Source organism: Anopheles funestus, chromosome X, assembly GCF_943734845.2.
Source record: "Anopheles funestus chromosome X, idAnoFuneDA-416_04, whole genome shotgun sequence".
In the NCBI taxonomy this organism is placed as follows: Eukaryota; Metazoa; Arthropoda; class Insecta; order Diptera; family Culicidae; genus Anopheles; species Anopheles funestus.
Genome location: NC_064597.1, coordinates 18,940,660 through 18,953,729, shown reverse-complemented (window position 1 = coordinate 18,953,729; position 13,070 = coordinate 18,940,660). Strand labels below are relative to the sequence as shown.

Genomic DNA, 13,070 nt, shown 5'->3' with positions numbered 1-13,070 from the left:
AGCGGCGATGGAAGACGCGAAGCCGAAAGGTTGGATGCGGAAAGCGTTGCGGTCAAGCGGTGCGCTTGACGCGGAAAGTGTAGCTCCACTGGACGCGGAAAGTGTAGCTCCGCTGGACGCGGAAAACGGGTTCTGGCTGAAAGCTGACACCGTTGTCCCACTTTCGTCAAGTATGTCCTGCATTGTCAAATGCTGGACATTATAATTGAATCCTTGCGTAAAAAGCGGCGGTGATCCTTCCATTACGTATGTTGCGTACTTGATGTTTATACGTTGAATAAACGATATTAATATCATTCCGCGTGGGTGATAACGATATCACGTATACGTTTAAAGATTTTTTATCATAGCCCCTCCCCCTTCTCAAGTAGTAGAAAGAAACGATGATCCGGCATATATGAATGTAGTGGTGTAATGGTCTTGCGAAATTTTATTAAATAATTAATTAGTATTGGAACAGACGAGGCGCGACTCGCGAGTCTATGGTCGCGTACACATTGCGGCTCATGAGACGTCCAAAAAAGCCGAAGTCAAACAAAATTTCAAAAAAATTGGGTCCTGCCCTGGACGCGTCCACAAATCGCGAAGCGAAAGAGGGTTCGGGAATTATACCTGGGATCTTCGCGAAGTGATAAAGGATTCTGAAATTATACCTGCGATCCGCATTAGAATACAACGTACGCTGCATTCGGGGTAGCAATCGGTAAAGCGTTGTTTTGCTTAAGCGTGCAGTAAGCATAGAGGGTTTGTTTGGCCCAACTCACACGTGACGCCCACGCCCTGCCCACGTCCACAAGTAACTTCGTAGAAAGCCGAAACAAACCCTCTATGCTTACTGCACGCTTAAGCAAAACAACGCTTTACCGAGTGCTACCCCGAATGCAGCGTACGTGGTATTCTAATGCGGATCGCAGGTATAATTTCAGAATCCTTTTTCACTTCGAGAAGATCCCAGGTATAATTCCCGAACCCTCTTTCGCTTCGCGATTTGTGGACGCGTCCAGGACAGGACCCAATTTTTTTGAAATTTTGTATGACTTCGGCTTTTGTGGACGTCTCATGAGCCGTCATGTGTACGCAACCTTTCGGTTTTCTACGAAGTTACTTGTGGACGTGGCCAGGGCGTGTGCGTTGTGTGTGTACGCTCGCAATAACTTCGCTAGTCGTTTAGGTGGTCGTTCGATTATTCGATCTTTTTATGGGTTCCGTGAGTGTCTTTCTGCCAGATGGGTTGCATCTGTGAGCGACAAATCGACGTAAAGCTGCAAGGAACCCTGCGAGCAAGGTAACTCATTTTCGGTCGGTTTTAGCATGCCGCCTCTGTTACTCCTACACGAAAAAAATGCTCGTGCTCCCTCTTCTGGGTGTTGGTATTTTGAATCGCTTCTATTTTGAGTTATTCCATCGATGCCTCTCTGTCTTACTATGTGTTGTTCCTTTCTTTTGGAGCAAATTTGAGGTCTTCATCGATACTTCTTTATCTTGCAAAGTCTTGTCTTCCTTTATCGGGACGTCTGTCAAACATTGTTTTCACTTTCGTTTGTGACTACTCAGAACGGTTAATTTTGCAACGAGCGATAGTTCTTGTTTGATTTATCAGTGATAAAAATTGTGAAGTGGAAGTGATAATGGCATCAAAAAAGATGCGTCGTGATGGACATCTTTGCAGACGATGAAAGCGGCTTATGGAGGAGATGGACCGGCAAACCGATGCTGAATTGGACCGGCTAAACATCACGGCTACCGGCTTATCAAACTTTTCATGGCCGGATCTTGGCATAGGTAAGTGTGGTTCTTTAATTTATAATAGTGTGTAGTGAAATTTACTTTTGAAAAAAGTGCGTTGTGTTTTCGTATCGTGTTTGTGAAAATCAATGCATAGTCTGCTAGTGTACATAATTTTTCCTGTAAAAAGTGAAGAAGCTATAGTGTTAGTGTTTTTGTTTAGACGTGTGGGATTGAAAGTTGTGTTTAATTAAATAGTATGTTTTTAATAAATTAAGAACGAACCACTAAGTTAGTCAGCAATTATTATTTTATATGAGACGATTCGATGATTTATTGTTTCGGTATTCCGTTTTTTTTAAACTGTAAGTGATGATCATATGGTAAGTCCCACCTCATACCCCGACAGGGCAACACAAGTGGCCCGAAATCGAATGACATCCGTACTGATCCCCGGAAGTATTAACTGATGATCCGTTCAAACTAATTCTGTTATATACAAACCAAGCTATATTTTAATCGTCTAGTGTATCAAACAGTGCCAATAAATGTGATCAATAGAAGCAGCAGCGGATCTAACGGTGGGCGGAGTAGGCGGCCGCCTAGGGCCCCGCCGATTTGGGGGGCCCCGAAAAACGACACAACATTTCATACGCAACAAAGCCCGTGCTAAAGCTACGGCCAGCCCCCCCCCCCCCCCCTAAGCTGATCAGCTCAAACAAGGGGCCCCTGAAAACCCAAAACGAACAATTTCCTTGTCATCATTCGGATAGCCAGGGCCCAACCACTATCAATTTTTTTTTCTCGCAAACCCCATGCACTGCTTTCTGAGTGTGTGTCGGCTAACGGTACAAACGATTTTTTCTATTTGTTCCCTTCTCGCTTCATCGTACAGAACAGCGACCCTCGATCAAGCGAGTGTGGTAGTTAGAAATTATTCCTATCTTGCATTGACCATCGTACGTTCTGTCGTCCTTGCTTTCGTGTCTGTGTCACCAATATGATCGGCGCACTTGGTTCAACGCTAAGCCCGGAGCGAAGTGCACCGGGGCCCCTCTTATGGAATTATATCGAAAGCTTGGGCCCCAAGGGGGCAGCTGGGAAGATAACCTCTCAATTCAATTTTCATTCTTCAATTTTCAATTTTCATCCTTTTTATTATTTTATTTGGTGTTGGTAAAAACTAGTTTTAAGTGGTAGCTTAGTGGTAGTGGTAGTGGTAGTCCTAATGTTAGTGGTAGTGAAAGTCTTAGTGTTAGTTAATTAATAATTATCTTTATTGTTTATAGTTTTAAGTTGTCTTTTTTATTAGTTTATTTAGTGCTATTCATCTATTAATTAAATTCTGAATTCACATTTTAATTCACATATTATAATATCTCTAAAACGCGTTAGAATTTTTTCATTCATTATATTCATTATATTTCAATTCACGTTATATTAATTGTCAAGTGAGTGTCAATTGTCAAGTGTAGTGAACAATTCAAAATTAAACGATACCAAAGCGGTGCAGAAAAGCGGAAAAAAATAAAAAAGGAGCACGATTTTTTGGCCTCACAAAAAAATGCGTTGGACAAATTTGTCCAACAAAATTATAAAACATCCGGCATCACAAAAACGGCATTAGATAATTTGCCAGCTAATTTACAGTGCAGTCCTGAAGTGACTTATCAGAAGGAGCCAAGCAACGAGGAACCACAACAATCGGGTTCATCGAGTGGTTCGTTAGTTCAGCAAGATATTTCCCTGTGGAAACGGCCGTTCTCAGATGAATTTATTGATCAAGTATTAAGAAATAAACCGACAAGCTATGGAAACATACAAAATTCGAAAACATTGTACAAGGATAAAGATGATGTGTACTATAGAAGCCTTAGTAAAGATCATTTTTATAGGAAAAAAAATAATGGCGTTTTGGAAGAACGAACATGGCTCGTGTTTTCTGAAACAACAAACTGTGTCTATTGTTACCCTTGCTTGCTTTTTTCAAATGTGTCATCAAAGTTTATAACAGGTTTAAATAACTGGAAGTCTATTACCACCCTTCTTTCGAGCCATGAAACTGCAAAGGAGCACATTGCATCCATGTGCATTTTATATAAAAGATCTAATGCATGTAATAGAGTCGATAGTGAGTTAGTATTAGAAATGGAAAAGGAAGAAAAATATTGGCGAGAAGTGTTAAAGCGTGTAGTTAGCACAGTAAAATTATTAAGCCGCTTAGGAATAGCTTTTAGAGGACATGATGAAAGTGAACAAAGCAACCGAAAGGGAAATTACCTGTCATGTTTAGAGTATTTGAGTGAATACGATGAATTTTTAAAATTACATTTAGAAAAATATGGTCACCAAGGCCGTGGAAATGTAAATTACTTGTCGCATCACATTTGCGATGAATTTTTAGAAATAATAAGTAAAAACATAACAGGGCGGCCCGGTGGTGCATGTGATAAACGGCGCCAGTCCACACGGCCGGACCGGGTTCAAATCCCATCCGGACCGTCCCCCCGTAGCAAGGACTGACTATCCGGCTACGTGGTAAAAATAAGTCTAGTAAGCCAGAAATGGCCGGCATGACCTCAGAGGTCGTTAAGCCAAGAAGAAGAAGAAGAAGTAAAAACATAGAGAACAAAATAGTTGAAGATGTAAAATCAGCTACATACTACAGTATTATAATAGATTCTACTCCGGATATAGCTCACATAGATCAACTTACTTTCATATTAAGGTATGTTGCATCGAGTGGAAAAGTAGTAGAACGATTTTTGGGATTTATTCCAATTGATAGGCATAATGCTGCCTATCTCGAAAAAGAAGTTTTAAATAAACTCAATACATTAGGATTAAATATTTCTAATTGTCGAGGCCAATCATTTGATAATGCGTCAAACATGGCTGGCAAATACTCAGGATTACAAGCTCGCATTAAACAATATGGTGCAAGTGCAGTGTTTATCCCCTGCGCCAATCATTCCTTAAATCTAGTAGCCAATTTCGCGGCCGAAAATTGTAAAAACGCTGTACACTATTTCAATTTTTTACAAAAATTGTACAACTTTTTTTCCTCTTCAACCCACCGATGGAAAATTTTAACTGAGTGCTTAAAAATGAATGAAACACCTGTGTTTTTGAAACGATGCTCAGCTACCAGGTGGTCTGCCAGAGCAGATGCAGTTTTGGCAATAAAAGTGGGTTTTAAAAATATTAAAGAAGCACTGTCTAAAATTTGTGATGATAAAGACGAAAAACTAGCCACATTAGACGAGGCAAATGCTCTTCTTAAACAAATCACAAAGCATGAAACTGCTCTGATGACTGCGATATGGAACCCTCTTCTGCAAAGGATAAATGCTACCAGTAAATCACTTCAGACCGTTGAATGTGAACTACTGAAAGGCGCGGCATTAATGAATTCATTGGTTAAATTCATTGATCATTTTAGAGCGGATTTTGCAAATGTTGAAGAAGGAGCTAAAGAGCTATCTGATTTGTCTTCATTTGTTTCCGAAGAAAAGCGTGTGCGCAAAAGGAAACTTTTCCATGAGGAAACTCGAGAAAATGAACATCAGTTTTGTACTGCAAGAGACGAATTTATAGTGAATTCGTTTTACGTTATATGTGATAACTTTAAAGCACAGATAACACAAAGGGCTGAAAAATATGAATCAATTTTAGAGCCATTCAAAGTTTTTTACGATTGGAATTTGTCACTAGAAAATAGAAAAAAATATCTTAATATTCTGTTAGAAATTTACAAAAATGATATTGATGCTAACAATTTGCAGGACGAATTAGATCAATTTTTAATCTTTCTAAAAGACAATACAGAGTTAAGCGAGGCATGTGTAGATGATAACAAGGAAATGAATGTTAAAGTTGAGTTGCGAACTATCTATACAATAGCTAAAGACATGTCATGCACGTTTCCAAACATGGAGACGTTATTGAAAATTTTTCTAACTATTCCAATTTCCAACGCATCAGGGGAAAGATCTTTTTCCGTTTTAAAACGAGTTAAAAATTATTTGCGAAAGTTTGACAAAATTTCTACTAAAGATCATTTTATCAGAAAAATAAAACCGTTTAAAAAATGTTTCTCTTTTCCATCATTATTGATAACTGAAACCCAAGGGGAGCAAACGATTTTTTGTTTTTGGCTTGAATATGTTTTTATGAATATGTTTTATGAATAAGTTTTACTATTCACACCTTATTTAGTTTATGTGTTAGTCTTTCTATCTATCTCCTGACTGTCTTCCACTTACAACGGTCAGGAGAATTTAGATAGATTCGGAAATTTGTATTTTAATATCGAAAATTTAAAAATCATCTTGAGTCATTACGACGGGTCTTGCAGATACATTTAACTTCTTACTGTTTTTTGACTTTTCGTAGTATTTTTATGTACTTACGGTTTTCGTGAAAATGATTATCAGATGGGCTTTTCCAGAGGAATACGGAGTCTGAAAATGAAAGATAGATGAAAACTTGGCCATCACAAATAAGAGATTATCAAACAATTGAAAAATAAAAATAAAATGGAATTTTGCAATCATTCAGAAAAATCGTGCTAGTAACCAAAATGCAAAAAAAAAACTATTATTCAATTTTTTACTTTTACTAATTTTTTTTAAATGATGTAAACATTCCGTTATAATATTATATATAATATTATATACCATATAATTATTGTTAATTATATATAATGTGATATATTATAATATTATATATTAACATATATAACTTGAATTTCAGCATTTCTCCAAATTAAATACAAATTACTTTCACAAAGTTGAAAAAAAGAATGTCTTGTTTTTAGGAAATGTCCTGTTAGGTAATGTCGGTTCTAGCTAATGACCGACATTACCCAACAGGAAATTGAGCAAAGAAAAAGAAGAAAAAATTTGAAGTCTCACTGCATTTGACGACATCAACAAAACATAGATGCAGTCTACTGCGTCTTGTCTAGTCTTGTCAATTATAGATAACTTATCAAACATTTTAGTAGTTGTAGGTTGCCCTTATTATAATAAACCAAAATCAACGTAGAACAAGTATCGTAATCGTAATCAAAGTTTCGAGAGATTCAAACGAGATTTTTTTAAAATCTACCTTTCATTCATGTCAAAGTGTCCGGACTTGCGTTTTTGAACCTTTGCTAAGTGCGGAGATAAGATGTCCTTATGAAATTCAAAGGTCCTGCCGAATAAAGACCGATCGTTCTCGATCGCCGGACTGCCTTAGGTTTACAGATTTGGTTCCGTTTAAAAACGTTTAACAGCAGAAAAATAATATAAATTAAATCCGGTATGACGCTAGCATATGGATGCTGGTACCAAACTCTAAATTTTTTATTGTTTTAAAGCCACTCCACACGAAATGCAAACTCACAAATTTCATTTTCTGTCAAAAAGCTCTCTGGATTTAATATATTCTGACAAATCTCACAGCATTTTTTCGTAAAATCAAGGTTTTGCTGTAGTTTGCGTATCGTCTTGAACGGATTTAACGCTTACTGTGTTTCTTAGGTCATAAAACAAATGTCTTCATGTTTAAAACGCGACGAGGTACTAACCTGTTTACAGTCACAGTCGAATTGTCCATCGATTGTTTCGAGTCACACGTTACCACAGAACCTTAGGATAGTAAACTCAAAACAAATCGTATGAATTCGACTGTAACTCTAATACACCGTTTTCGAGCCCAAGTAAACTTTCTTCAGCTGCATCTAAACACTGTTCAACCGTAAGTAAACATTTGACGTTCAATTGAAATGCTGTTGCCTATCTGAACATTGTTCAAACGCAACTAAACATTTATCAAACGCAACTAAACGTTTGACACCTCCAAGCGGATACGTTTACATGACACAGGTTCAATTCCGTTATGTTGCTCTGATTTGCAAGGAACATTAAAATGAAAATAGACATAGACGTTTAGTTGCGATTGATAAATGTTTAGCTGCGTTTGAACAATGTTCAGATAGGCAACAGCATTTCAGTTGGACGTCAAATGTTTACTTACGGTTGAACAGTGTTTAGATGCAGCTGAAGAATGTATACTTGGGCTCGAAAACGGTGTAAAACATAGGTAGCTTACATTTTGTAATATGCTTAAATCGTTTATTAGTTTTTTTATTCATAAAGAACGGCCTGGCCGTATTGCTAATCGTTTATTAGTTTAAATACAGATAAACTTGTTGTATGGACGGAAATACAGTGTATGCTTTTCTGATATTTTACTTTCTTTAAGTTACCAAACCTGTAACCAAGATGCAGCGGGTCAAACTCGCAAGTACGAAATTTTTTACACATGTATCATGTCAGACATGTCAAAGAAATGCACTAGAAAAAAAATCGTTCAAAGTGCTGAAAACTTTGATAAGGTTTACGGCAGAATTTAAAAGCTTGCATGGTTATCTAGTATCGAAAATTATATGGAAGCGTTGAAAATAATTCGAATGGAATGGAAATACTCGACAGAAATTAAAATACATTCAAGACTGACAAAATGTATCTTTCAAATCGCAATTAGGCCAGAGCGTTCTAAGAGAACAAATAAATAACATCAACATTCACCTTCTCTTTTTTTTTGTTTTATTTCGAAAAAGCTGATAATTGAACGATGATTAACAGAAGCTGGCAAAAAAAATCTTTTCAAATATAGTTATCAAATATTCAAATGTGTAATGTACGGAATAATATTTTTAGCCCACCTGATAAAAACGTATGGTGAAAAATAGTAAAATAAAGTAAATGTATACATAAATTTGTAAATCAACCAATTATTGCAGCACTATTCTAGGATGCATAAACTTAAAATGGCATAATAGATGATAAAAAAATATCTAAGCTAGTACATACATTTATAAACATAACTAAAATCTATGTATTTATCTTACAAGTGTTTTCTTCTACTCTTCTTTCTGGCAAATTCTTCCATAATTTTTTCCGTGTCTAGTTCGTCCATTAAATCTTGTTCGATGTACAACATTGCTAAACTGTTCAATTTACTTTCACCCATTGAATTTCGCAAATAATTTTTAACTCGTTTTAAAACGGAAAAAGATCTTTCCCCTGATGCGTTGGAAATTGGAATAGTTAGAAAAATTTTCAATAACGTCTCCATGTTTGGAAACGTGCATGACATGTCTTTAGCTATTGTATAGATAGTTCGCAACTCAACTTTAACATTCATTTCCTTGTTATCATCTACACATGCCTCGCTTAACTCTGTATTGTCTTTTAGAAAGATTAAAAATTGATCTAATTCGTCCTGCAAATTGTTAGCATCAATATCATTTTTGTAAATTTCTAACAGAATATTAAGATATTTTTTTCTATTTTCTAGTGACAAATTCCAATCGTAAAAAACTTTGAATGGCTCTAAAATTGATTCATATTTTTCAGCCCTTTGTGTTATCTGTGCTTTAAAGTTATCACATATAACGTAAAACGAATTCACTATAAATTCGTCTCTTGCAGTACAAAACTGATGTTCATTTTCTCGAGTTTCCTCATGGAAAAGTTTCCTTTTGCGCACACGCTTTTCTTCGGAAACAAATGAAGACAAATCAGATAGCTCTTTAGCTCCTTCTTCAACATTTGCAAAATCCGCTCTAAAATGATCAATGAATTTAACCAATGAATTCATTAATGCCGCGCCTTTCAGTAGTTCACATTCAACGGTCTGAAGTGATTTACTGGTAGCATTTATCCTTTGCAGAAGAGGGTTCCATATCGCAGTCATCAGAGCAGTTTCATGCTTTGTGATTTGTTTAAGAAGAGCATTTGCCTCGTCTAATGTGGCTAGTTTTTCGTCTTTATCATCACAAATTTTAGACAGTGCTTCTTTAATATTTTTAAAACCCACTTTTATTGCCAAAACTGCATCTGCTCTGGCAGACCACCTGGTAGCTGAGCATCGTTTCAAAAACACAGGTGTTTCATTCATTTTTAAGCACTCAGTTAAAATTTTCCATCGGTGGGTTGAAGAGGAAAAAAAGTTGTACAATTTTTGTAAAAAATTGAAATAGTGTACAGCGTTTTTACAATTTTCGGCCGCGAAATTGGCTACTAGATTTAAGGAATGATTAGCGCAGGGGATAAACACTGCACTTGCACCATATTGTTTAATGCGAGCTTGTAATCCTGAGTATTTGCCAGCCATGTTTGACGCATTATCAAATGATTGGCCTCGACAATTAGAAATATTTAATCCTAATGTATTGAGTTTATTTAAAACTTCTTTTTCGAGATAGGCAGCATTATGCCTATCAATTGGAATAAATCCCAAAAATCGTTCTACTACTTTTCCACTCGATGCAACATACCTTAATATGAAAGTAAGTTGATCTATGTGAGCTATATCCGGAGTAGAATCTATTATAATACTGTAGTATGTAGCTGATTTTACATCTTCAACTATTTTGTTCTCTATGTTTTTACTTATTATTTCTAAAAATTCATCGCAAATGTGATGCGACAAGTAATTTACATTTCCACGGCCTTGGTGACCATATTTTTCTAAATGTAATTTTAAAAATTCATCGTATTCACTCAAATACTCTAAACATGACAGGTAATTTCCCTTTCGGTTGCTTTGTTCACTTTCATCATGTCCTCTAAAAGCTACCCTATCGACAAAGTGTTCATCAATGGATGAATTTTTTGAAAAGGGGGTGAAAATTTTGCTCGAATCACCCCAAAATGAGAGTGTGTGCGTGGCTCGCTGTATCGCGATAGAGTTCGGCGTGTGTCGAATGAATGTTCAAAAAGGTCGTAGTAGGCTTAAAACCTGTCTGGCTGTTTTCGCTCGGTCGCTGTACATTTTCATACGGGAATAGTTAGTGAATTGTGGATTGCGTCAGTTCGTGGACTGTGTATTCGATTGTGGAATAGTGTTTGCCAAGTTGTTCCAGTTCTAGTTCTAAAAGGATGTTCCTGTGCCGGCACTGCTAAGTTGTACCGCCAGCGTGATGACCTGCTGGCGCTGCTTTCGGCTGAATGCGACGATGCAAAGTCAGGACAAGCTGTTTCAAGACATTTGGAGAGCAACGCGCGGGGACATATGGCCTCATCCTCAAATCTAGAGGTTTGGTGTATACAAATCAGGAAGCAGGAAGGATCAGGAAGCAGGATGCAAGTGCCGTAGTGTGAAATACTTCGTCAAAAAAGCGCGTGTTTTCTAACAACTGTGCCCACTGGCCACAGGGGGTGGGGGGTCGAAAGGATAATTTATAGATTCACCGGGAATAAAATAAAAAATTGTATTATTTTTGTTAAAACAAAAAATGTTTTCATTGCACCGTTGGAAATCAACGGTGCGGAAAGAACGATTGAAAATGAACATTACAGCGTTAAAATGAACCTTACGAAAACGCGCTCATGAAATAATGAATCTCACGCACACACTCTCAAAAAACGGCTTCACAAGATCTGCTGTGAAGCTTTTGTGAAGCCGCTTGTGAAGCCGTGAATTTTACTCGAAATTCACTCTCAGGCGAGCAGTTTGTCGATAGGGTATTCCTAAGCGGCTTAATAATTTTACTGTGCTAACTACACGCTTTAACACTTCTCGCCAATATTTTTCTTCCTTTTCCATTTCTAATACTAACTCACTATCGACTCTATTACATGCATTAGATCTTTTATATAAAATGCACATGGATGCAATGTGCTCCTTTGCAGTTTCATGGCTCGAAAGAAGGGTGGTAATAGACTTCCAGTTATTTAAACCTGTTATAAACTTTGATGACACATTTGAAAAAAGCAAGCAAGGGTAACAATAGACACAGTTTGTTGTTTCAGAAAACACGAGCCATGTTCGTTCTTCCAAAACGCCATTATTTTTTTTCCTATAAAAATGATCTTTACTAAGGCTTCTATAGTACACATCATCTTTATCCTTGTACAATGTTTTCGAATTTTGTATGTTTCCATAGCTTGTCGGTTTATTTCTTAATACTTGATCAATAAATTCATCTGAGAACGGCCGTTTCCACAGGGAAATATCTTGCTGAACTAACGAACCACTCGATGAACCCGATTGTTGTGGTTCCTCGTTGCTTGGCTCCTTCTGACATCTTTGAAAAATTAAAATTTTTGAAAGGAAACACATGCATTGGAATTGTTTTCTTGATTTTGGTTTGTAGAAGAAATCCACGCAAACGATTTTTTTGGTTAATAGTTGTTGAATTAATTTTTATGAATGTAACTACATCTTTCTCGTGATATGCAGCATACTGTTTTTTGACTTTCCGCAATATTTTTGTGTACTTGTTTAACGTATGGTACAATAGTGAAATAAGAAAAAGTATATAAATTAAGCAAAAGTATATAGAAAAAGTAAAACTATTCACAACACACAACACAACATGGAGGCAATATTGTGCGCAATATTGTTTGAAATACGGAGCAGTAGTAAAATAAGTAAAAGTATGTAATATAAATAAAAGTATTTACAACTCACACCAGAACATGGAGGCCATGGAGCAAGCAGATAAAAGCAAAACGTTGCAAAAGAGAGAAAACGCGCTGGTGCGAGAGACGTGGCGTTCAACTTGTTTAAGTATGTATGGTATGTGTATGGATAAGCATGTATGTATACCAATACGGCTAGGCCGTTCTTCCTGAATAAAAAAAAATATGCATGTATGTTTTTCCGTTATAGTTTTACCATACTGGTATTCCCCGATATACGCCATACTCGATATACGCGATTTCGTTATACGCGATTTTTTCGAAACTGACATTTAACTTCGTTAACAAAGAAGCAAAATTACAAAAAAAATCTTCAAAGCCTGGCGTAACGAGTTTCTATCTAGCAGTAACAACTACTTAACAGTTATATGGAAAGAACATTATCGGAAATAGAGCCAATGGACGAAGATGAAAAAATGTTCAGTAATGTAAGTCAGAATATCCGCAAAGAGATGGGGATATACAAAGAAATCTATCATCAAACCAAAAATTCGATATACGCTAATATTCGAGATACGCGATTGCCTCCGGTCCGCATTGATAGCGTATATCGGGGAATACCTGTACTTCAAAAACCCCCCCCCCCCCCCCCCTTAAAAATTTGAAATTAAAGGGCCCCAAATCCCTTGCCGCCTAGGGCCCCCAAGGGCCTTGATCTGCCGCTGAATAGAAGTACTTTTTTTAGAATAGAAGAAGTGATTTTTTAGAACTTGTATGATTGGTTAGGTTTAACAATGAATTAAATATTAACTGCACACGCTTTTTATGACACCTCCGGCCTTGAGGTGACTTTTCGCATTTTCAATTTATTTTTGAAAAATGTTTCAACTAACTCTTTCTTTGGGACTATCCCATCCGCCCCCA

General features: G+C 36.8%; 1 protein-coding gene across 1 annotated transcript; it reads right to left on the bottom strand.

Annotated features, from left to right (window-relative positions):
* Positions 1 to 7,461: 7,461 nt before the first annotated feature.
* On the bottom strand, positions 7,462 to 10,347 carry LOC125769121 (zinc finger MYM-type protein 1-like). Its single transcript, XM_049437598.1, has one exon. The coding sequence runs from the start codon at positions 9,892 to 9,894 to the stop codon at positions 8,623 to 8,625; it is 1,272 nt and encodes a 423-aa protein (XP_049293555.1). The 5' UTR covers positions 9,895 to 10,347; the 3' UTR covers positions 7,462 to 8,622.
* Between the last annotated feature and the right edge of the window lie 2,723 nt (positions 10,348 to 13,070).